Source organism: Mesoplodon bidens, assembly GCF_964165515.1.
Source record: "Mesoplodon bidens genome assembly, chromosome: 1".
NCBI lineage: Eukaryota > Metazoa > Chordata > Mammalia > Artiodactyla > Ziphiidae > Mesoplodon > Mesoplodon bidens.
In genome coordinates, this window is record NC_138176.1 from 140,817,944 (window position 1) to 140,844,047 (window position 26,104).

The following is a 26,104-nucleotide window of genomic DNA, read 5'->3' on the forward strand; positions in this document are numbered from 1 at the left end:
AACTCAGTGGTATGTAAATTAGTATATTTACAGGGTTGTGCCAACTGTCACCATAATCTGAGGTCATTTTCAGCATCCCCCATGAAGAAATCTTGAACTCATTAGCAGTCACCCCTTAACCCCTTCCACCAGTCCTGCCCTAGGCACCCACTAATCTACTTTCTATCTCTACAGATTTACCTATTCTGGACATTTCATGTAAATGGAATCATACCATATGCAGTCTGTTCTGACTAGCTTCTTTGAGCATAATATTTTTGACATTCCTCCATGTCGTAGCCTATATAAGTACTCCACTCCTTTTTATTGATGAATAATAATCCATTGTGTGGATTTTTTTTTTTTTTTTTTTTTTGCTGTACGCGGGCTTCTCACTGTTGTGGCCTCTCCCATTGCGGAGCACAGGCTCCGGACGCGCAGGCTCAGCGGCCACGGCTCACGGGCCCAGCCGCTCCGCGGCACGTGGGATCTTCCCAGACCAGGGCACGAACCCGTGTCCCCTACATCGGCAGGCAGACTCTCGACCACTGTGCCACCAGGGAAGCCCCATTGTGTGGATTTTGTTTATCCATTTTATATCATTCATCAGTTGATGGACATTTGGGCTGTTTCCACATTTTGGCCATTATGAGTAATGCTGCTGTGAACATTTGTGTACAAGTTTCTGCATGAAACATGTTTCATTTCTTTTGGGTACTAACCTAGGAATGGATTTGCTGGATCATATAATAACTCTGTGTTTAACATTTGAGGAACTGATTTCATATCAATTTATCCCCTGAAGAACTTTTTCTTATCTTTTATTCTAGTCTTTTTCTACATTCACATTCCCCTATTTCTTTCTTTTTGTTCTTGTGTGAATTTTTATGCTTCACCATTATCTCAATTCACTCATTTCAGAAACATGTATTAAGTGCCTACTGCATGCCAGGAACTACGCCGGACTGTAGGGATACTATGGTGAACTAGATGGCTATTGATCTTGTCTCTCCCAGATCTTACCATCTGGTAGGGGAGACAGAGAAGTACATAACAATATTAAATTACAATGAGATATGCTGTATTAGAAGAAATACATAGTGCTACAGGTGTTTATAGGAGAAATACCTGGGATTTCTTATTTAGTACTGTAAGCAACTTAAGTTAAAGGATTTAAGGTACCTCACTGATTCCCAGTAGTTGTGTTATTCCCAGTCATTAATATTGTAGAGCCCAATTTTTATGCTAAGATTACAAATGCTGAGTTATGTCAGGTGAATCACTTTAATTTTAGTAGACTACTGTAATTCCATTTCATAATTCAAATCTCATACTGGAAAAGAACATGAAATAATAATTGATAATAATTGTTGGAAACCTTTTAACATCCTTTAAAGTGTTTGCAAGACACCATGCTAGCATAGTGCCTGATAAACACTGTATTTTAAAAAAAATGTTGAATGAATAAAAACGTATATTTTAAAAATATGAAATTATCGGCTCAGAGAGTAGTGAAACCAAGCAGGACCCTGTGGAGGCCTTCCTGGGTACAAAAGCTCCTCTGTGTTTCCCGTTTCTTGTTTGGAAAAAAAAAAAAAAAAGGCTTTAGTCTCCTAAGCCTTCCGCAAGCTCCAAAGAGCAGGCTCAAGCAGTTAATGATTAGAGTCACAGGACTCCTAGTTCCTCCTGAAGGGATGTAGATAACAATCTGATGCATATCTTTGAGTCACTCTGCAGAAACTAAGACCCCCATCCAGGTGGAGGATGGTGACTACATGCTGACCACAAGCAGGTAGACCCCAGGCTGGTTGGAACCAGAAGGTTGATGATTGAGATTCCTGAAACATCACCCTGTTACCTACCGTCGGCCAATCAGAATAAGGTCCACAAGCTGATCACTTGTCTTACTACCCTCTCCCCTAACAATGTCTTTAAAAACCCTTGTCGAAGGCAAGGACACTGGGGAGTTTGGGTCTTTTGAGTATAAGCCCCCGGTTCTCCTTGCTTGGCCCTGCAATCAACCTTTTTCTGCTCCGGACTCTGACATTTTGGTTTGTTTGGCCTCACTGTGCATCAGGCACACAGACTTGGTTTTGATAACAGTAGGATCATCTTCCTTCCTGCCTTCCTTTATTTTTTGCTAGCATATAGCAGAGGGCTATATATACACAAAGAAGATGAGCACTAAGTGAATAAATGAATGAATTTTGTAAGTGAGTTTCTAGTTTAGCGCTTTACCATGCAGAATGATTGAGTGAATTCATCTGTAATACTCTTTTTGATTTCTAGGACTTGTCACAAGGCTGCGGTACCCAGTTAGCACAAAGGGGAAGAATGCACCAACCACTGCAGGATTCAGCTACGGTAACTCCTTTTGTAGTTGCATGGCAAATTCGTCTTGAAAAGAACCCGTTTTCACAAGACCAGTTTAGATGTGTAGAATTCCACATAGCAGAACTGTTTTTATATAAGTTTACCGTGTGAGATGTTAGATGATTACACTTATAGCTGTAGTAACCCTAGGTTTTCTGTTTTCATCATTATTCATTATTTGGTAGAAAACTGTCCGTCAGTGAAAAATAAGCATTACCATGTTACTTCTAAAATAAATCAAAGCCTTTCCTGCTTCTCACTGGGCTTGGTTGGCTACTCACAGGAAAGTAAAGATGGAGGTAATAGAGAAGACATGCAACTTGATTGTCTTTGTGCTACTGGTGAAAGCCTTTTAAACAGGTTAAACTCTTTCCAACCTGATGGAATTGAAAAAGAAAAAAAAAAACTTCAGAGGGAGGAATGGTAAAGGAGGAAGTATTTGTTTAAAAAAGAAAAAAGTACCTTTAACTTTCAAGCTCCATTATTATTAGCCTATTGTGCAGCATCTTCTTGCCTTCTTCAGTTCACTTTGCTTTTATCGTGACAGCTGAGAAGGGGTCCATCCTCCCCAGAGGGAGGAAAGCCACCTTCTGTCGCTTATGGGCAGGTTGCAAGTCGGCTCTGTGTTGGTAATTGTATTACCTTGTAAGTTTTAGATTGACCTTGGTTATAGTTTCTTTGTTTCTCACTGATTCCTACTGTATTCTCCTGATTAAATTTTATCACTTTCCCCCTCTGTCTCACAGAAAAATGGGAGATTAACCCTTCAGAGCTGACCTTTATGAGGGAGTTGGGGAGTGGACTCTTTGGAGTAGTAAGGCTTGGCAAGTGGCGAGCTCAGTACAAAGTAGCCATCAAAGCTATTAGGGAAGGTGCCATGTGTGAGGAAGATTTTATAGAAGAAGCTAAAGTAATGATGTAAGTTTCTACATTTTTTCTGGTTCCCCTTTTTGTATTAAAAAGTGGCCCCTTGCCAGCTAACATCCCTGGTGGTTTCTTTCCCTGCAGTAACTCTGTGTATGCATGACTTCCCTCTCAGGAAACTGACACACCCGAAGTTAGTACAGCTTTATGGTGTATGCACCCAGCAGAAACCCATTTACATCGTTACCGAGTTCATGGAAAGGGGATGCCTTCTGAATTTCCTCCGACAGAGACAAGGCCATTTTAGTAGAGATGTGCTGCTGAGCATGTGTCAAGATGTGTGTGAAGGGATGGAGTACCTGGAGAGAAACAGCTTCATCCACAGAGACCTGGTAATCGCAAACCACCTGCCTTCCCATCACCAGCCAAATTCCTTTGTAATCTGGGTCAACAAATGAGCAATGACATGTTCATACCCAAGTTTTGTTCTCAACAATATATCACCATTACTTTTAAATGTGGTAAATTTAACTTCCCCCATAGTTTTAACAGAAAGATCTTTATTAAATCTAATACATGTAGTATATAATTACATAGGTACCTGCTTATTAAATCATACATAATTACATAGGTAATATTTCCAGGTTAGTTACCATGCATTACATTTGGTCTTCATAAGAATCCCATGAGATAGCTAATCATAACAGATTTTTTGACCACCATTGTTTTATAGATAAGAAATTAGCATCAGAGAAGTGAAATGACATGCATATGGTGATAAATGGGAAGTTAAGGGTTGACTCATCCTTTGACTAAGTCCTAAGCTGTTTTCCATCTCACACACTAAAAGCTGAAATTATAACAGAAATCCTTTCATTAATTTTCTTCACTGGAAAGAGATGGAGTCGACGTTAACTCCAGAAAATACCAGAAAAAGTAATCTGTTACTGGTTCTAAATTATTGTGCTGGAGACACTTCTTAATTTTTCCTCTCTCTTACTGTCTCCCTCTCTTCTCCACTCCTTTTCTTTCTCTTTTTCTTCTCTGCCTATTCTTCCCAAATGTGTCTGTTTTCAGTATGTTGGTAGAACCATTAGTCCCTGTTGAAGTATACAATACTCTATTATTAACTATAGTCATCATGCTATATCTTAGATCCTCAAAACTTATCTTGTAACTGAAAGTTTGTACCCTTTGACCAACATCTCCATTTCCCCTAACCCCCCAACCCCTGACAATCACCAGTATAGTCTTCCTTTCTGTGAGTTCCATTTTTTTCTCCCTTAGATTCCATATATAAGTGATAGCATTTAGTATTTGTCTTTCTCTGTCTGGCCTGTTTCACTTAACATAGTGTCCTCCAGGTTCATCCATGTTGTTGCAACTGATGAGATTTCCTTCTTTTTTTATGGTTGAATAATGTTCCATTCTGTCTATGTATATATATACACACCACATTGTCTTTATTCATTCACCCATTGATGGACACTTGGGTTGTTTCCATGTCTTGGCTATTGTAAATAATGCTGCTATGAATATGGGAGTGCAGATGTTTCTTTAAGGTACTGATTTTGTTTCCTTCAGCTATATACTAGGAAGTGGGACTGCTGGATCATACATATGGTAGTTCTGTTTTTAATTTCTTGAGGAACCTCCGTACTGCTTTCCATAGTGGCTATACCAATTTGCATTCCCACCAACAGTATACAAGGGTTCCTCTTTCTCCACCTTTTCTTTTTTTTTTTTTTTGTTATTTCTGAGATACACATTTTAAAGTAATAACTAGAAATATGACTTATAACATTATACCAGAACATATAAGATTTTTAGGAATTTCATGTAATGTCTGAAACATTTATATTAACATATTTCCATACAAATAACTCAAAGAAAGTTTAGTATTAGTTGTTTATTTTTTTTAATTTCTGAATTTTATTTTTTTGTACAGCAGGTTCTTATTAGTCATCAGTTTTATACACAGTTTTATATACATCAGTGTATACATGTCAATCCCAATCGCCCAATTCAGCACACCCCCACCCCCACCCCACTGCGGCTTTCCCCCCTTGGTGTCCATACGTTTGTTCTCTACATCTTTGTCTCAATTTCTGCCCTGCAAACTGGTTCATCTGTACCATTTTTCTAGGTTCCACATACATGCATTAATATTTGATATTTGTTTTTCTCTTTCTGACTTCACTCTGTATGACAGTCTCTGGATCCATCCACGTCTCAACAAATGACTCAATTTCATTCCTTTTCATGGCTGAGTAATATTCCATTGTATATATGTACCACAACTTCTTCATCCATTCATCTGTCGATGGGCATTTAGGTTGCTTCCATGACCTGGCTATTGTAAATAGTGTTGCAATGAATATTGGGGTGCATGTGTCTTTTTGAATTATGGTTTTCTCTGGGTATATACCCAGTAGTGAGATTGCTGGATCATATGGTAATTCTATTTTTAGTTTTTTAAGGAACCTGCATACTGTTCTCCATAGTGACTGTATCAATTTACATTCCCATCAACAGTGCAAGAGGGATCCCTTTTCTCCACACTCTCTCCAGCATTTGTTGTTTGTAGATTTTCTGATGATGCCCATTCTAACTAGTGTGAGGTGATACCTCACTGTAGTTTTGATTTGCATTTCTCTAATAATTAGTGATGTTGAGCAGCTTTTCATGTGCTTCTTGGCCATCTGTATGTCTTCTTTGGATAAATGTCTATTTAGGTCTTCTGTCCATTTTTGGATTGGGTTGTTTGTTTCTCTAGTCTTGAGCTGCATGAGCTGTTTATATATTTTGGAGATTAATCCTTTGTCCGTCAATTCATTTGCAAATATTTTCTCCCATTCTGAGGATTGTCTTTTCGTCTTGTTTATGGTTTCCTTCTCTGTGCAAAGCCTTTTAAGTTTCATTAGGTCCCATTTGTTTATTTTTGGTTTGATTTCCATTACTCTAGGAGGTGGATCAAAAAAGATCTTGCTGTGATTTATGTCAAGGAGTGTTCTTCCTATGTTTTCCTTGAAGAGTTTTATAGTGTCCAGTCTTACATTTAGGTCTCGAATCCATTTTGAGTTTATTTTTGTGTATGGTGTTAGGGAGTGTTCTAATTTCATTCTTTTACATGTAGCTGTCCAGTTTTCCCCGTACCACTTATTGAAGAGACTGTCTTTACTCCATTGTATATCCTTGCCTCCTTTGTCATAGATTACTTGACCATAGGTGCGTGGGTTTATCTCTGGACTTTCTATCCTGTTCCATTGATCTATGTTTCTGTTTTTGTGCCAGTACCATATTGTCTTGATTACTGTAGCTTTGTAGTATAGTCTGAAGCCAGGAAGTCTGATTCCTCCAGCTCCGTTTTTTCCCCTCAAGACTGCTTTGGCTGTTCGGGGTCTTTTGTGTCTCCATACAAATTTTAAGATTTTTTGCTCTAGTTCCATGAAAAATGCCATTGGTAATTTGATAGGGATTGCACTGAATCTGTAGATTGCTTTGGGTAGTATAGTCATTTTCACAATATTGATTCTTCCAATCCAAGAACATGGTATATCTCTCCAACTGTTGGTATCATCTTTAATTTCTTTCATCAGTGTCTTACACTCTTCTGCATACAGATCTTTTGTCTCCCTAGGTAGGTTTATTCCTAGGTACTTTATTCTTTTTGTTACAATGGTAAATGGGAGTGTTTCCCTAATTTCTCTTTCAGATTTTTCATCATTAGTGTATAGGAATGCAAGAGATTTCTGTGCATTAATTTTGTATCCTGCAACTTTAACAAATTCATTAATTAGCTCTAGTAGTTTTCTGGCAGCATTTTTAGGATTCTCTATGTATAGTATCATGTCATCTGCAAACAGTGACAGTTTTACTTCTTCTTTTCCAATTTGTATTCCTTTTATTTCTTTTTCTTCTCTGATTGCCGTGGCTAGGACTTCCAAAACTATGTTTAATAATAGAGGTGAGAGTGGACATCCTTGTCTTGTTCCTGATCTTAGAGGAAATGCTTTCAGTTTTTCACTATTGTGAATGATGTTTGCTGTGGGTTTGTCATATATGGCTTTATCATGTTGAGGTAGGTTCCCTCTATGCCCACTTTCTGGAGAGTTTTTTATCATAAGTGGGTGTTGAATTTTGTCAAAAGCTTTTTCTGCATCTATTTAGATGATCATATGGTTTTTATTCTTCAGTTTGTTAATATGGTGTATCACATTGATTGATTTGCGTATATTGAAGAATCCTTGCATCCCTGGGATAAATCCCACTTGATCATGGTTTATGATCCTTTTAATGTGTTGCTGGATTCTGTTTGCTAGTATTTTGTTGAGGATTTTTGCATCTATATTCATTAGTGATATTGGTCTGTAATTTTATTTTTTTGTAGTATCTTTGTCTGGTTTCGGTATCAGGGTGATGGTGGCCTCATAGAATGAGTTTTGGGAGTGTTCCTTCCTCTGAAATTATTTGGAAGAGTTTGAGAAGGATGGGTGTTAGCTCTTCTCTAAATGTTTGATAGAATTCACCTGTGAAGCCATCTGGTCCTGGACTTTTGTTTGTTGGAAGATTTTTAATCACAGTTTCCATTTCATTACTTGTGATTGGTCTGTTCATATTTTCTATTTCTTCCTGGTTCAGTCTTGGAAGGTTATACCTTTCTAAGAATTTGTCCATTTCTTCCAGGTTGTCCATGTTATTGGCATAGAGTTGCTTGTAGTAGTCTCTTAGGATCCTTTGTATTTCTGGGGTGTCTGTTGTAACTTCTCCTTTTTCATTTCTAATTTTATTGATTTGAGTCCTCTCCCTCTTTTTCTTGATGAGTCTGGCTAATGGTTTATCAATTTCGTTTATCTTCTCAGAGAACCAGCTCTTAGTTTTATTGATCTTTGCTATTGTTTTCTTTGTTTCTATTTCATTTATTTCTGCTCTGATCTTTATGATTTCTTTCCTTCTGCTAACTTTGGGTTTTGTTTGTTCTTCTTTCTCTAGTTCCTTTAGGTGTAAGGTTAGATTGTTTATTTGAGATTTTTCTTGTTTCTTGAAGTAGGCTTGTATAGCTATAAACTTCCCTCTTAGAACCGCTTTTGCTGCATCCCATAGGTTTTGGATTGTCGTGTGTTCATTGTCATTTGTCTCTAGGTATTTTTTGATTTCCCCTTTGATTTCTTCAGTGATCTCTTGGTCATTTAGTAATGTATTGTTTAGCCTCCATGTGTTTGTGCTTTTTACGTTTTTTTTCCCTGTAATTCATTTCTAATCTTATAGCATTGTGGTCAGAAAAGATGCTTGATATGATTTCAATTTTCTTAAATTTACTGAGGCTTGATTTGTGACCTAAGATGTGACCTATCCTGGAGAATGTTCTGTGCGCACTTGAGAAGAAAGTGTAATCTGCTGTTTTTGGATGGAATATCATATAAATATCAATTAAATCTATCTGGTCTATTGTGTCATTTAAAGCTTCTGTTTGCATATTTATTTTCATTCTGGGTGATCTGTGCATTGGTGTAAGTGAGGTGTTAAAGTCCCCCACTATTATTGTGTTACTGTTAATTTCCTCTTTTATAGCTGTTAGCAGTTGCCTTATGTATTGAGATGCTTCTGCATTGGGTGCATATATATTTATAATTGTTATATCTTCTTGGATTGATCCCTTGATTATTATGTAGTGTCCTTCCTTGTCTCTTGTAACATTCTTTATTTTAAAGTCTATTATATCTGATATGAGGATTGCTACTCCAGCTTTCTTTTGATTTCCATTTGCATGGAATATCTTTTTCCATCCCCTCACTTTCAGTCTGTATGTGTCACTAGGTCTGAAGTGGGTCTCTTGTAGACAGCATATATATGGGTCTTGTTTTTGTATCCATTCAGCGAGCCTGTGTCTTTTGGTTGGAGCATTTAATCCATTCACGTTTAATGTGATTATCGATATGTATATTCCTATGACCATTTTCTCAATTATTTTGGGTTTGTTTTTGTAAGTCCTTTTCTTCTCTTGTGTTTCCCACTTAGAGAAGTTCCTTTAGCATTTGTTGTAGAGCTGGTTTGGTAGTGCTGAATTCTCTTAGCTTTTGCTTGTCTGTAAAGCTTTTAATTTCTCCATCGAATCTGAATGAGATCCTTGCTGGGTAGTGTAATCTTGGTTGTAGGTTCTTCTCTTTCATCACCTTAAGTATATCATGCCACTCCCTTCTGGCTTGTAGAGTTTCTGTTGAGAAATCAGCTGTTAACCTTATGGGAGTTCCCTTGTATGTTATTTGTCATTTTTCCCTTGCTGCTTTGAATAATTTTTCTTTGTCTTTAATTTTGCCAATTTGATTGCTATGTGTCTTGGCATGTTTCTCCTTGGGTTTATCCTGTATGGGACTCTGTGCTTCCTGGACTTGGGTTCCTATTTCCTTTCCCATTTTAGGGAAGTTTTCGACTATAGTATCTTCAAATATTTTCTCTGGTCGTTTCTCTCTCTCTTCTCCTTCTGGGACCCCTATAATGCAAATGTTGTTGCATTTAAGGTTGTCCCAGAGGTCTCTTAGGCTGTCTTCATTTCTTTTCATTCTTTTTTTTTTATTCTGTTCTGCGGCAGTGAATTCCACCATTCTGTCTTCCAGGTCACTTATCCGTTCTTCTGCCTCAGTTATTCTGCTATTGATCCGTTCTAGTGTAGCTTTCATTTCAGTTATTGTATTGTTCATCTCTGTTTGTTTGTTCTTTAATTCTTCTAGGTGTTTGTTCTTTAATTCTTCTAGGTCTTTGTTAAACATTTTTTGCATCTTCTCGATTTTTGCCTCCATTGTTTTTCTGAGGTCCTGGATCATCTTCACTGTCATTATTGTGAATTGTTTTTCTGGAAGGTTGCCTATCTCCAGTTCATTTGTTTTTCTGAGGTTTTATCTTGTCCCTTCATCTGGTACATAGCCCTCTGCCTTTTCATCTAGTTTGTCTTTCTGTGAATGTGGTTTTTGTTCAACAGGTTGCAGGATTGTAGTTCTTCTTGCTTCTGCTCTCTGCCTTTTCTTTTTTGCCAGCTGTTGTCATCTCGTGTTTTTGTTGGTAGTCATTCTGACAGGTGTGAGGTGATATCTCATTGTGGTTTTGATTTGCATTTCCCTGGTGATTAGTGGTGTCAAGCCCCTTTTCACGTACCTATTGGCCATTTGTGTGTCTTTTTTTTTTTTTTTTTTTTTTGCCCTACCACACGGCATGTGGGATCTTAGTTCCCCAACCAGGTTTGAACCCATGCCCCCTGCAGTGGAAGTGTGAGTCCTAACCACTGGACCGCCAGGGAATTCCCTGTGTGTCTTTTTTGATAAAGTGTGTATTCAGTCCTCTGCTCATTTTTCAATCGAATATTTGCTTTTTTGCTATTGAGTTGAATGAGTTCCTTATATATTATAGATATTAACCCTTTATCAGATATATGTTTTACAAATATTTTTTTTCCCATTCTGTAGTTTGCCTTTTCATTTTGTTGATTGTTTCCTTTGCTGTGAAAAAACTTTTTACTTCGGTGTAGCCCTAGTTATTTATTTTTGCTTTTGTTGCCTGTGCTTTGGTGTCAGATCCAAAAAATCATTGCCAACACCATGTCAAAGTGCTTTTCCCCTATGTTTTCTTCTAGGAGTTGTATAGTTTCAGGTTTTACATTTATGTCTTTAATCAATTTCAAGTTAATTTTTTGTATGGTGTAAGATTAGGGTCCAATTTCATTATTTTACATATGGATATTTGAATTTGCTGGCACCATTTATGGAAGAGATTATCCTTTCCCCATTGTGTGTTCTTGGTGCCCATGCTAAAGATTAGTTGACCATATATACATGGGTTTATTTCTCGATTCTCTGTTCTGTTCCATTGGTCTATGTCTCTGTTTCTGTGCCAGTACCATACAGTTTTTTTTTTTTTTTTCTGTGGTATGTGGGCCTCTCACTGTTGTGGCCTCTCCCGTTGCAGAGCACAGGCTCCGGACGTGCAGGCTCAGCGGCCATGGCTTACAGGCCCAGCCGCTCCACAGCATGTGGGATCTTCCCGGACTGGGGCACGAACCCGTGTCCCCTGCATCGGCAGGCGGACTCTCAACCACTGCGCCACCAGGGAAGCCCTACCATACAGTTTTGATTACTATATTTCTGAAATCTACTTCAAAATCAGGAAATGTGATGCCTCCAGCTTTATTCATTTTCAAGATTGTTTTGGCTATTCAAGGTCTTTTTAGTTTCATATGAAATTTAGATTGTTTTTTATATTTCTCTGAAAAATGCGGTGGAATTTTGTTAGGGTTACATTAAATGTGTAGATCGTTTTGGGTAGTATGGACATTTTAACAATATTAATTCTTCCACTCTGTGAACACAGTATATCTTGCTGTTTATTTGTGTCTTCTTCAGTTTCTTTCATCGGTGTCTTATAGTTTTCAGTGTACAGGTCTTTCACCTCCTTGGTGAAATTTATTCCTACATATGTTAATGTTTTTGATGCTATTGTAATTCACTTGCTTTCTTAACTTCTCTCAGTTCATTGTTAGCGTATAGAAACAAAAGTGATTTTTCTATGTTTATTTTGTATCCTTCAACTTTACTGAGTTCTTTTATTACTTCTAACAGTTTTTTAGTGGAGTCTTTAGAGTTTTCTATATATAAGATCATGTCATCTGCAAACAGAGACAATCTTACTTTCCTATTCCAATTTGGATGCCTTTTATTTCTTTTTCTCACCTAGCTGCTCTGGCTAGGACTTTCAGTACTATGTTCAATAGAAGTGACAAGAGTCGGCATCCTTGTCTTGTTCCTGATCTTGGAGGAAAAACTTTTAGCTTTTCACCATTGAGTATGTTGTTAGCTGTGGGCTTGTAATATATGACTTGTATTGTGTTGAGGTACATTCCTTCTATACCTAACTTGTTGAGAGTTTTTAATCATGAAATGAAAAGATTTTGAATTTTGTCAGATGCTTTTTCTGTATCTGTTGAGATGATCATGTGATTTTTATCCTTCCTTCTGTTAGTGTGGTGTATCATGTTTTTGATTTGCATATGTCAAATCATCCTTGTATCCCAGGGATAAATACCACTGGATCATGGCGTATGATCCTTTTAATGTGCTGTTGAATTCTGTTTGCTAATATTTTGTTGAGGATTTTTTCATCTGTGTTCATCATGCATATTGGCTGTATTTTTATTTTCTTGTTGTGTCCTTATCTTGCTTTGGAGTTAGGGTAACATTGACCTTATAAAATGAGATTGGAAGTGAACCTTTTAAAATTTTTTGGAAGAGTTTGAGAACTTAGGATTGGTGTTAATTCTTCTTTAAATATTTGGTAGAATTCACCAGTGAAGTCATCCTGTCCTGGGCTTTTCTTTCACAAAACTTTTAAAGATCACATTTTATGATTGGGGCAAAGGACTTTGCAAAATAGAAGATGATGTGATATGTGTAACATTAGTTATTATTATGCTCAGTGATGATAAAGAACATCTCTTTGTCATATTGAAACTTGTGAATTTAGCACCTTTCTCTTTTTTGACTTTTAAAACTGATGGAAATCTGTTGTCTATGTGAGTATGACAACTTACACCTCTCTACACATACCACACCTTGGTGAAGGCAATTTTGATATGTTTGTGCCTATGATACTGACATCATTAGGGTAGGTTTTTGTCATCCCTTAAGGGAAGATTTTGATGCTTCTGTCTCCTGGGTGAAGAATCCTGGTGACTTATCAAGTAAAGGCATGATAAGGTATCTTTATAGGAAGACAGAGATAATCCAGGGAACGGGTGTTAACTCGTACTTTAAAAGAGACTCTTAAAACGCATTCAACAGGAAATAACCTCATGTAAATGGAATTTGCCTCGTACAGAGAATAAAATTCTGAAGCATAAGGAAGAAAAATACATTCTTTGTCTATGGGTTATAGCATGTAAAAAGATTGTCATCATGTCTTCCTTCTGAGAAATACTATGTCTTTTTCCAAACTATTTTCTTCAACCTTGTAACCTTAAAGAATGGGGAAGGAAGTATAAGTAATCTAGAATTGTGTTTGTCATAAATGACAAAGCAAACTATGTTACATATGGCTGTTCTTTTGACTCTTTGGGTTAGAGAAGACCAATCATTGAGCAAAGCCACTGGGTAAAAGATTGTTCACCCATCACTCTGATGCTTGTGTGTTATAAAGCTTGCCTAGTAAGAACCTGAATTAAGGACTTTAAGAGACATTGTCACTATCAATAAGAAAATCAGATAGTTTAATAAGAATAGAAATGGGTGGGCAAAAAGCTGATTGACCCTCCTCTTAGTCCTTGTATAGATATGACAGTTGGCAAAGATTATGTAATAATGCCTTTTTTCACATGAGACTTTTGACCTTTCTTTCTATCCATTCTTTCATATAAATGTTGAAGATGTTTCCATAGGGGTAAAAAAAAAATTTATAAGAGACAGCACCTCTGCAAATGTTGATTGGGTTACACTAAATTTAATATAAACAGAACTTATATTTTTCTACTTTTATTGTGGAACTTTGCAACTAATATACCATTATAATGTTGTTTTCCAGGCTGCCAGAAATTGTCTAGTAAATGAGGGAGGAATTGTGAAAGTTTCTGATTTTGGAATGGCTAGGTAAGGCTGAGTATATGTGAACATTTTCTATAAATTTTGGATTAAATTAATGTAAGACTGTGGCCTTTCCCTTGAAAGTACTTGACTTTTTCTTTGCAGTTTGTGTCAGCTTCTTCCTCTGACGCCTGTTTAAGAGCTATTTTGCAATATCTTTTGTTCCTTTAACAAAACATTAGAAGTACCCATCATTTTTTTTAAGTCCCCATCATTTTTGTACAGATTGATTTTTCTGCTTCTTAGTGTTTTTTGTATAAGGTTAGAAAATAGATTATCTATATTTTGAAAGATTTCTTTTCTGAATTTGTCATTTTACTGTTAGCTTTTTCTCAGGTAAACTGTTGAGAAATTATGATTACTTAATACTTCATTATGTGGCTTTAGTTGATATTCACATTAGCTTATAGAATCGATAAGCATGGAAATAATCTGCATTGATAAAGCAAAAAGGAAACCCTATTAGATGTCCTGAGATAAAATAAATATATTAAAATAACACAGTATACATTGTGTTAATTATTGTTAGTCATTCTCTCCACTAGGTGGTAGTATAGTCCGTTAAATACACTACTTTCTTTTCTCCCTGGTGTGGATTAAATTTCTAGAATCTTTTGTTTTGATAGAAATGTGTTTGGGGTAAGTTTTTAGAATACGCAAATCTATAATGTTTTTATTCTCTTAATTTTTGTAATCTTAATAGGGTGTTAGAAAAGTCCTTTAAAAAGTATTTCATTTGTCCTTTCTTTCCCTCCTTCCTTCATCCATTCATTTATCTGTACACGTGTCCATACAAAATTAGGTGCCTGCTCTGTGCCAGGCACAACACTAGAGAGTGAACCCTAGCAGAGGATGACATTATCCATGTGAGTCCCTGCCCACATGCAGCTTAAATTCAGGAGGAGAGAGAAACATAAGACCTGAGAACCACTAAGAGGGGAGAGTACAGAGTGAGGTGACAGAGCAGGGGTCCGCAAACCTCGGCTTCTGGACCACATCTGACCCAACACTTATGTTTGTATGGCCCGTGAGCCAACCACGGTGTTCACATTGTTTAATGGTTGGGGGAAAAAAAACTTTAAAAATATTATGACATGTGAAAATTATCTGAAAGTCAAAAGCCAGTGTCCATAAATAAAGTGTTAATAGGACACAGACTCATTCACAGATGTGTTGTCTGGCTGCTTTCACTCTACAAAGGCCTGCAAAATCTAAAACACTCATTGTCTGGCCTTTTACAGAAAAAGTTTGCCGACCCCTGTGATAGCGATAACTTGGGGCTGGTGGGGCGGGTGGGTACTGAGTGATGGCGCAGGGCAGGGGTGACGGTAGCGACTTCAAATCTGGTGCCTCTTGAAGGCCTCTTTGAGACCAGGATATCTGAAAAGAGACCCAAAAGGCAGGAAGTAGTCAATTAGGTGAAAGTCTGAGGATAAAATATTCCAGGTGGCAGAACACCGAGTCCAAAAGCTTGAAATTTGGGATGAGCTCGGCCTGCTCAAGAATCCAAAGGGGGTCAGGGTGGTCAGCCCGTGGCCAGCATGAGGGCGGTTATAAAGGCAGGCCAGGCCTCCCTCCTGAGGAAACTCAGGCCGAGGGAGGTTAGAAAGCCATTACTGTCCGAAATGGGACCAGAACTGCTGGCTCTCAGGGCAGTAAGGACCCAGTGCTCTTTGTTTGTTTTCTGTGAAGATATTCTGTATCTAACAGGCCTCCAATTTCAGGTTTGATTTTCATACGTTTGGCTTTCAAAAAACCTGTGCTTTTGCATCAGCTCCTTTGAAACACTCATTCTACACTCAGTTCAGACTCCCCTGACTGACAAACGCCCATGGTGGCACTGTCACCATCTTTGTCTATACAGCGAAGGAAGTTTGTGCAATCATTTGAATATTTTCCCATGGAGCTTGCAGAAATTAACCTGGTATGTTCCTATAATACATAAACACCTTCCTCTTGTAAAGACATACTGAACACATTACAGAAAGGGCTGAAGAGCCCATATTTAGCACCCCAATGAAGATCCTCCCCAGGGGTAACCAGTGTTACCAGTTTGTGTGGGTCCTTCCAGAAGGACATAAGTATGCTCCCATAGAGAAATTACATAGTATTGTTCTGAGGGTGTGTGTATAGAGGATGAACATCATGGTACATACATATATACATCACCACATGCGTACGTCATTTTGCAGTTTGCTCTTTTTATTTGCTATAGTTTTAAGTTGTGCTCTGTGGAATCATGGGGGCAAAAGCACATGTGCTCCAAGCGCTTTGCACCACTTCCTTTAGAGCAGCTCTGCTTAGATGTTTTACATGTGGGGCCTTTGGGTAAAATTTTTGTTTAAAAAACAGAACTGCTTCTTAAAAAGAAAGTTTGCAAACTCTTTTCTTGTATGCTGCCTCCAATGCCTTATAAAAAAGAAAAACAGAAAAGTGAAAGCGCAGATAGAATGTTACAGTGCATGCATCTCAAGCACTTAGAGGAAGAGGGCAATTGCAGAGGCGTGGCTGCAGAGGCAAACAACCAGCTTCAACCGGATGCCTGTTGGACTTCAGTCAACTGTGCTTTTGATTTTAAGGGGGAAAAAAATTAAAGAACATGTACAAAATACAGACTGTAACTCAGTGTCTTACTCTAGGTATGTTCTGGATGATCAGTACACGAGTTCTTCCGGTGCTAAATTTCCCGTGAAGTGGTGTCCACCTGAGGTGTTTAATTACAGCCGCTTTAGCAGCAAATCAGATATCTGGTCATTTGGTAAGAGTCATGCTCCATTTCCCCTCAACTCTGCCCTGAAGAGGAACTGAGTGCATTGTTTGGCAATCCTTCTCCTCTTCCAGGTGTCTTAATGTGGGAAATATTCACTGAAGGCAGAATGCCCTTTGAGAAAAACACCAACTATGAAGTGGTAACCATGGTTACTCGCGGCCACCGACTCCATCAGCCGAAGTTGGCGTCCAGATATGTGTACGAGGTGATGCTGAGATGTTGGCAGGAGGTATAACATTTTTCGGGTGCTTTTTTCTTCAATCTCTAAAGCATTCAGGGATCTGGGCTTGGTAGATTCAAACCGTGTGGTCTTTATAGCCTAGTGAATGAGTGCATGTTTTATATGATTTCAAACTCTTAAGTAGGAAGCCAGTCTTCTCAACTCAGTCTGAATAGGGGGAAGAAGATGTGAAGAAGTGGGAAACACTAATAATTAAGATAGTAAATTCAGGCTGCCGCTCCTTTCCCAAGTGGGGCTCCCGCCACAGTCACCTGAGCTGGGGGCTCTGGGGATAAGCCCAGAGAAGTAGCTGTTCTTTCAGTGGATCTCTAGTGTTGTCGAAGTATTACTCTTTCACCAGAGGTTTTTTTCTCCAAGCCTCAACTTCCTCTGGTCATTTACTCTCAGTCTTCGGAAGTTTTCCTTCACCCCATGTTAAAATGTTACCTCATAGAAGAGATTAGACACCAAAATGACTTTTGAAAGATAACAGTAACATTAGCTCACAGTTATGATGTGCTAGGCACTGTGCTAACTGCTTTCAATTTAGTTCTCGAAATAACTCTTCAAAGTGTGCATACTTTTACTATGATCACTCTGTGGATGAGGATATCACGTTGTTGCTTGCCTAAGGCCACTTAACTACAGAGAAGCAGAGTCCTGTCTGACTCCAAAGCCCATGCCGTGGTCACTTGCTATCATGCCTCCCAAGAGCATTGATTGGGATGGACAGAGGCCTTCTGGCCAAGAAGTGGTGCTAGGGGGAGTGTGGACAATGTGAGCAAAGGTAGGGTGGTGGTAATGAACTTGGTGTGTGTATACAAGGGTAGAGATTGTTCTGATTGAGCATAGGGCCCATGTGAGGGATTTTGTGGGCAATAAAACTGGGTAGCAAGGGCCTGGGGGAGGGGCAGGTTATAGAGGGCCCTGTGAGTTAGCAGGACTTGATTTTGTAGGCAGTTAGGATCTCTGTTAGGTTCTTTTTTTTTTTTTTTTTTTTTTTTTTTTGCGGTACGCGGGCCTCTCACTGTTGTGGCCTCTACCATTGCGGAGCACAGGCTCAGTGGCCATGGCTCACGGGCCCAGCCGCTCCACGGCATGTGGGATCTTCCCGGACCGGGGCACGAACCCGCGTCTCCTGCATCGGCAGGCGAACTCTCAACCACTGCACCACCAGGGAAGCCCCCTCTGTTAGGTTCTTGAATGGGATGCCAAAGCCATGTGGCAGAAAGATTAGTGTAGAAGCAGCACACGCAGGATCGATTAGACCTGTTTGGAGATGCATGTGTGTTCCAGCCCTGAAGCAAGGAGTCCCTTACTCTGGTATGCATTGCTATCTGAATTGGAGCAGTGAAAAATCATTTTGGGGATGGATTCTGGAACCCACAGCTTCTACTTGATTTTGAATTGTAGAAACCAGAGGGAAGGCCTTCCTTTGAAGATTTGCTGCGCACGATAGATGAACTAGTCGAATGTACAGAAACTTTTGGAAGATAAGTGCTGTGACCGGATGATGTGATGGCTTCCAGATTCCAAAGCACGAGGAAGAAATGGCACTTTGTGGCAAACTTTTAATTTATTTAGCACTTGGACATGTAGATTGTTTTACTTATAAAGGGGAAACACCTAAAACATTTGCTTCTAGACCAGCCGTAGCTCTGTGACCGACTCTTCTGGATTATGGAAATGCTGCCTTAGACATGATGGTTAAAAGCACCCACTTTTATTCATTCCACAAGTACTGGAGTGCCCACTATGTGCCAGGCACTGGGCCCTGGCCCCAGGGTCTGCCCATTTTAGGGGTGCATGTGGGGTCATGTTAGCCGGTGCCAGTGGAAGGCCAGGGTAATTGGGAGGAGGAAGGGTATCCGAGCCACATTCCAGCCACCCCTCTCTTCCCTGTGACTTCTACAGAAATCTGGGCTGGGGCATTGTCTAGAATATGGGTTCTGGATGGATCCGGAACCCACCTTGGATAAGTACCCATCTTTTGTTTTGAAACATCTGTTTTCAAGACTGCCATTAGAATTACATTAAAACGTATTTGTATGCTGTACATATTGTAAATATATATAATATATAAAGTTATATATTTATAAGAAACATGAGTCGTCTTTTTTGTAATTTGATTCTTATTGGAGTATAGTTGATTTTATGAGTTGTCTCTTAATTGAAATGTTTAATTCTGTAGTATATGAGCCAACCCTCTTAGGACTACCTTACAGCTGTCAATTCCTTTCCCCCTGAGGCTCAAATATTCCCTACTGAAGAGAAAAATGTCTGGACCCTTCCATCACTAATGCCCCCTCCTCACTTGGGTAGCCATGTTTGAGGTGCCTGTCCAGCTTAAGCCCGCAGCAGGGGCTGTGTTTGGACTAAGTGGACCTGCCCACGGTATCCACAGCTAATTGGAGTTGGATGGAAAATTGAGCCTAGGGGCAATCAATCAGTTTCTGTGTCTTAAGAATCTGTCCCTGGACATAAATGTGAAAGTGTGCTCTGGAGCAGAAGGAACAGATGATGTTCACCATAAAGGCTGTTCCAACTGCACGCAAGACCCAGGAGCAAGCCAGGTTCTGGCAGAATTCAGGAAGCAGCCAGGAAAAATGGAGAGCATGGCGTCTGAGCTGTCTCCCAGATGGCTTTCAGGAGGCCAGGCTGGACTTGGGTTCCTGCATCAGAGAGATTGTCTGTTATAGCTTCATAGTAGACCCTGCAATTGAGTTTATTTGAGTGGGTTTCTGACCCTTATAATTTCTGACCAGGACACCTTCTGAGTTAGAGCCTCATTTACTCATGAGCCCAGGGAAAAGAACAACAGTCTCCATCATGAAAGCAAGGCTGTGTATTGCCCCACACTGTGTTGGTTTTGTGGGCAAAGAAAGCCCAGCAAGACACAGGGCCTTTCTTCAGGAGTTCGTCTGCTCTGGGGGGCCGTGGTCTCCCCCCATGCTGTGGAGCATCGTGTGAACCCTCTTTACGTAGTGTTCACATAAGTAGTTCTTATGTGAAGAAGCTACTTAATGCCCAGTGACGAGTTGTCTCAGTCAACAGCATCCCACAGAACATTCTCCAGGAACAGCGGATGAGGTTAAAACCACAGTGTTGCCAAGGAAACAGCTCACAGGTGGGCAATGCTGGGTTCAGGGATTTACCCCCCTGGCTTCCCAAGCAAGTAACGGGCCAGAAGTTGTGCCCATGGCCTCAGAATAGCACAAATACTATTCCCTGGCTGCCTGTTTCCTTGAGGACTCCCTGTAGACCTTGGGACATGCAAAAGGCATCTCTGTGGTTTGTGTTTGAAGCACTAAGAAGTCTTATCCATTCTCGTGGGGCCCAAAGGAACCTGTGTACAGCAGGACTCAGGATCCCAGAGGATTTATTATGGCTCTTGCTTCCAAGAATGAGCTGAGGCCTCTACATTTGATTTTTTTTAAGCTACATACTCAAGGCCCACTTCCTCTACCATCTTCAAGTCTCATTAACAAAGGAGTGGCTTCTTTTGTCACATGCCAGGTTGTTGGGACCCGGATAGCATGTCCTCTGCGTGTGACTTCTTATTTCCCTATGTTTCCACTAAGGATCTAGAGGCAAGAGCAGGCAAAGTCAAGGTGAATGACCCATCTACCCTCTTTTGTTGATTGCACTGGCTTGAACATTAGAGCAGTGGTACTAGAACCATTTAACTCACTAAGTGCTTTAATGGTTAAAAAAATTATTATACATGGCTGCGTTTATGGAAGATCAAGACCTTTTAAGGAACACAGGCTGTGGCTGGCTACTCTGAGTAGCACCTTCATATGACCATGAAGAATCATCTTTCCATTCTGGTCCGTTCATCCCCTGAAGGCTGTCTTCTATCCTCCCTGTCCCCCTTATAATGGAAAAAAAATAAAATATTTATCCTAAGTCTTGTCACAGTCTGTTTGCCACCTTCCTTCTCATCTTCCTGTTTAACTGTACCCCCATCACAAAAATATACACACCTGTTAACTGAATTGTAGCTCATTCAAGGGGTTGGCTGTATGCGCGCCGTGCCCTACTGTCATTGTCATACCTTCCCCTCCCAGCCCCATCCCATACTTCCCTTTTGACCTTGAGGAACTGTGTTTAAAGTGCTAGGTGGCTTTGAAGAAAGAGGAGAAAGTATAGCCCCTGCCCTAATAGTTACATATATTTTTGATAGGAAAACAAGATTTGGCAACATTTGGGAATATTTTCTTCAAAAATCTTTAAATATTTCACTAGAACTTAAAAAAAAGTTTTTATATAAAACCATAGCTACGGCTAAAGGAGAAGTAAAAATAGAAGAATCCACCCAGAATGTGTAAAGAGATCTTCATCTAGAAAGCAGGGAATAGGAAGGGCAACGTGAATCTGCTGTGTCTTCAGTGCAGTGGTTCCCTTTGGTTTTAGTTACTTTGGGGTTATTTTTCAGTGGGATGAAGTGAAACTCCTAAGTGCATTTTTATTGTTGATGTTGTTGTGTTTGTAGTTCTCGGCCACACCCCAGTCACCTGGGGATGGATTAGTTTTCCCTCCTGCCCCACAAAATAAACTTTCCTCGTATGGCGCCTAAAGTGTTAGTACTGAGTAGGACAGAATGTTCTAGACGTGGTACTTCAAAACTTACAATCTGATTCTGTTTCTACCACTAACGGTGTCCCTTATCCTATCTGTGCCTCCAATTCTTTCTCTGTCCAGACAGAGCAATTTGAATTCATGCTCTTTTTTAGGTCCCTTTTACCCAAATCTTGTGATTTCTTGAAAATGGTGTTTGCTGGAGTCACCCACGCACTCGGGAATGAAGAACTAATAGCAGCTACCCTCAAAGATCTGGATGTAGATTATCAAGCTTTCTCTTATATAGGCCATCGGGTTGTCATTCACACACTTCTCTGAGGTTTTTAGAACAGGAAAATAGGTGGGGTTAACTTTGTCTGTGAGAAACATCTTGGGTGAGCTATGATTTCAGTTAAAAGATGTGTTTTTGTGACAGGAGCATCGCTGAAGACCTGAAGGCTGTTTTGTTTGCTCCCCGCACAAGTGCAGCCATGATTCTTTCCACCTGTAAGTAAGATGGCTTTGTCCTTTATCTTCAGGGCTTGTTCTGGGCATGGTACTTAGTCTTGAACGCCAGAAATTGTGAAGTGTGGAAGATAATTTCCCCAGATGTTGTGACAGGGATTTGTTTGTTATTTAAATACCCATGGTGAGGATGTAATTTTAGAAAATGTTCAGCATTAAGATCACAAAAGAAAACAAAATAGTGTCCTTAAATCTACCTGTGTGTGTAGAAATGCAATCAGTTTGAGAAGTATTTGTATTTAGAATATTTAGTATAAAGAACTGAGAGCAAAAGTCTAGGAGACCAAGTTCCACTTCAGGATTTGCTGCAACATTTGTGGGTCACCTTTGGTAGCTTCTTTAGATCAGGTCCCCATCTGTACAATGGGCACTCTCTTTTTACCTACCTCCCAACAAGATACTATAGAGAAATAATAGATTAAAATGACAGGCTCTTCATGAACTTAATTTTGGAGTTGCTTTGGAAGACTATCCAGTCCCATGTACAAGTTTTGGAAATGCTTGTTGATTTACCTCGAAGACTCAGAGAGCCTTATCATGCAAATAATTAAAAATCTGGAAGAAAAATACTGATTTTAATTCTGGATGACTATGGAAACAAGCTTCAACAAAGCTCAGTCACATTAGAATAAAGCAGTCAAGGCCACTGACAACAGTTTTTGCACTTCTGATTTTTAAGTGGCATTAGGAAAAATTTTTTGCAATTTTTAAATGTCATGTGTTTAAACCAAATCACCTCATAGGACCCAACACTTGTTGGTAGGATTCATAAAAAATAAACCAGGCTACTCCACTTGTACCTACCTGAATTATAACTTACAGTCTGGGTCCACACATAGATCAAGATGGGGTGCCCATTATCAGAAACAGGCCAAGCAGAGCAAAGCAGAGAGAGCTAAGAAGCAGTAACCCATATCCCCACTTCCCCCAATGGCAGGACAAAGGTGAGCAGTGACTTAATAAGAACCTTTTCATTAAAAGCCATGTGGGCATCTGTTCTTCATTTCTCCTGAGGTCAGAACTAGAGAAAAGGCTGTAAATGATAGCAGGAAGGATTCAGTTATATATAAAATAAACAGTGAGGGTTGAGACAAGGATTAGATTGCCCAAAGGATTGAATAAGAGACCACCTATTAGTGGGGATGTTTTGAGGATCATTCTGTCTGGCCTGGAAGGCCATGGGTTTGATGAACTATCACTGTCCTTTCCAGCTTCTGATAACTTGATTCAACGGTAAGACTCACCTCTTTATTTCTTCCACAGGTTGCACTTAGATGTGGCTCCATTTTTAAATTAATTAATTAATTAAATTTATTTTTTATTTTTGGCTGCATTGGGTTTTTGTTGTTACACACGGGCTTTCTCTAGTTGCAGTAAGTGGGGGCTACTCTTCGTTGCGGTGCGCGGGCTTCTCATTGCGTTGGCTTCTCTTGTTGCGGAGCACGGTCTCTAGACGTGCAGGCTTCAGTAGTTGTGGCTCACAGGCTGTAGAGCACAGGCTCAGTAGTTGTGGTGCACGGGTTTAGTTGCTCCACGGCATGTGGGATCTTCCTGGACCAGGGCTCGAACCTGTGTCCCCTGCATTGGCAGGCGGATTCTTAACCACTGCGCCACCAGGGAAGCCATGGCTCCATTTTCTTCTGGGTAAAACAATGAGTGTTTACTATTGACCAGAGAAAGCTAAGAGGTGCCCCAGGGTGTGTTACTACTAATCAAAAAAATGTTTATAGGTGTTTTTTGGGCCAGAGTCATTTGGGAAATACATTGGTTGTTTTAAGGGCTGTCATAGAAGTCTGGCCTCATAGGCTGCTGTAGGGCAGGAGGAGATCCTTGTGGAAGGTGCGATATTGATCTTACTGACTGGGGGGCAGAGCCTGGGAGTGGTACCAGGGCACTGCTCCTGTGAGGGTCAGTTTGTGAAACACAATTGGTCGTTTCTGCTGACTAACCCCTGCTCTGAGGACAGACCCAGCCCAGGAGAATCAGTTAGGGGACGGGGACCAGGGAGATGTGCTGGGGATTCGAAAAGCTGACCACCTCCCTTCCCTCCATCTCATCATCACCTAATTTCTCTGTCTTTTCTTCCCAATTTATAAAGTAGAAGGAAAAATAATAATTGGGTGGTTCTTAAGTGTGGGTGTGCCTGAAGTGTGCTTTAGGATACTGTTAAAATGCAGTTTTCTGGACTCATAATTTGATCTGGGGGGTGAGGTAAGGACCTCTTGGTCATTCTGCCTTTCTTGCGTCTCTGCTTTCAAAGCCCCCTCTTATTCCTCGTTGTGTTTGAGTCCCACGCCAACCCCTTTAAGTTAGTATCTTCTGTTATTTCTTTTACAATTAATACAGAGATAATGAGGGTGGCTGCACAGGCATCTCTAAGGTAGCCCCAGTGATGTCCCCCTCCAGCCGTTCACACCCTTGCACGATCCCTCTCCTTGGGGATAAATGGAGTATGGTAACAGGGGTGGAGTGTTACTGGGAGGTTAGGTTACGGCAGACTGTGGCTTCTTAGTGCTCTTGGGCTCCCTGTCTCTTGGATAACCTGCTGCCATGCTGTGAGCATTCTTAGGCAGCCTGTGGAGAATCCCCATCACCAGGAACCATGCCACCAAGGCCAGCGACAGCCATGTGACTGAACTTGAAAGTAGATTCTCCAGCAAATCCCAACTCCCCTTTACTACAATTTCGTGAGCTTCATGAACTTTTCAATTTGATTCAGAGGCGCCCAGTTAAGCAGTGCCTGGACTCCAGACCCACAGAAACTGTGAGATAGTAAACAGTTTCTGCCTCTAGGTTTGCAGCTAGTTTGTTTCCAACAATAGATACCTAATTCAGTAGCAAAAGCTAGGAGAGCCATGGACCAAAAAAAGACTTGGCCACTTTTACTGCCACTTTGCCTCAGGCTGGAGTTGGTCCCCTTTCTCAAAAACAGGTTCACTGTTAATATGGACACTAGTATATGTGTCTTTCCTTTTGTTTCTAAACCACTTCACTTCTATCCCCCTGCAACTGCCTGAAACCTGTAGCAGTAATGCTAACAGCAGTCACCATCTGGAACTGCGTCTGTGAGGTTCCACACCTTCTTGTGTGTGACCGGCAGATGCCCCTTCTGTGTAGTGAAGCCCACTGGCTGGCATCTGTCCCCTTCCTGCCCTCGGGGGGCAGGGTTCTGCCCAGTGCTGGCTGCCAGCAGGTCTGGTGGCCAAGCACCTACATCCCAAGCTGGCTAGGTGTCTTGGTTTTGTTGTCTGTGAGCTGCTCATGAACTTGGAGCTCACGGGCCACAGTCTCCTAGGAAACACTGCTCTGAGACCTGGGGATGGAGGAGATGTGGGCAAGATGCCTGCAAAGTCTGCCTCACGCCAGCTTAGGACTGGGAAAGAATAAAATTCCTGTGTGGAACAAACAAGGGCTTCCGGTGCTTTGCTGGCTGAAGCTGTGAACAGAGGAGCGATCAGTCTTCAGGGAGACTCTGCCTTTCCCTTCAGCATCTTTGCCCCTAGGACCCTATCTCCCCTGGTGCCCTGCGCCCCATGCAGCTCCTCAGCTCCGGGGTCTCTGCACCCCTTCTCCACACACAGCACCCCTCAGGCTCAGCCAGGCCAGCACCGTTCTTCTCCTCCACCCAGATTATCAGTTACTGTCCCATGAGCTAGCTGCCTGTTTTCTGTTAGGAGCCAACAAATCCCTAATGGAGTTATTCCCCTTACTTGAAGGTTTCACAGACAGTATAATGTCCAGAAACCAGTGTGGGATCTAATAATGGGTTGCTAACTTATTTTGTCAATACATTCAAAAACACTAACATCTCTGGTGACTATCATTTCTTAGAAGAATGGACATTTTAATATCAAAAGGAAACACAGTGTTCTTTCAGTAATTCTATTGAAAGGAGTGCCCTTTTAATATCAAAGGAGGCACACAAAGCAAGGATAATTTAATGCTTCAAATATATAAAGAGCATAAATTCAGAATCAAGGATATCTTTAAAAAAATTTTTAATTTAGATTTTATTTTATATTGGAGTATAGTTGATTTATAATGTTGTGTTAGTTTCAGGTGTACAGCAAAGTGATTCAGTTATACATATACATATATCAACTCTTTTTCAGATTCTTTTCCCCTGTAGGTTATTACAGAATATTGAGTAGAGTTCCCTGTGCTATCCAGTAGATCCTTGTTGATAATCTA

At 40.2% G+C, this 26,104-nt stretch overlaps 2 protein-coding genes across 7 annotated transcripts in view; both read left to right on the forward strand.

Annotated features, from left to right (window-relative positions):
- The window catches only part of TEC (tec protein tyrosine kinase), a 156,127-nt gene extending 137,194 nt beyond the window's left edge, over positions 1 to 18,933 (forward strand). For all 6 annotated transcript variants that reach the window (XM_081236591.1, XM_081236587.1, XM_081236588.1 and 3 more), the window contains 7 exons: positions 2,269 to 2,343; positions 3,099 to 3,270; positions 3,392 to 3,608; positions 13,777 to 13,841; positions 16,475 to 16,593; positions 16,677 to 16,834; positions 18,239 to 18,933. In XM_081236591.1, coding sequence (XP_081092717.1) covers positions 2,269 to 2,343; positions 3,099 to 3,270; positions 3,392 to 3,608; positions 13,777 to 13,841; positions 16,475 to 16,593; positions 16,677 to 16,834; positions 18,239 to 18,322 — 890 coding nt within the window. In that variant the 3' untranslated portion in view covers positions 18,323 to 18,933. The remainder of the gene's footprint in view (positions 1 to 2,268; positions 2,344 to 3,098; positions 3,271 to 3,391; positions 3,609 to 13,776; positions 13,842 to 16,474; positions 16,594 to 16,676; positions 16,835 to 18,238) is intronic.
- A 2,874-nt stretch (positions 18,934 to 21,807) lies between these two features.
- TXK (TXK tyrosine kinase) overlaps positions 21,808 to 26,104 on the forward strand; it is a gene marked incomplete at its 5' end in the record, with an annotated part of 71,276 nt that continues 66,979 nt past the window's right edge. The window contains one exon of the mRNA XM_081237238.1: positions 21,808 to 21,895. Within this exon, the coding sequence (XP_081093364.1) occupies positions 21,808 to 21,895 (88 nt within the window). The remainder of the gene's footprint in view (positions 21,896 to 26,104) is intronic.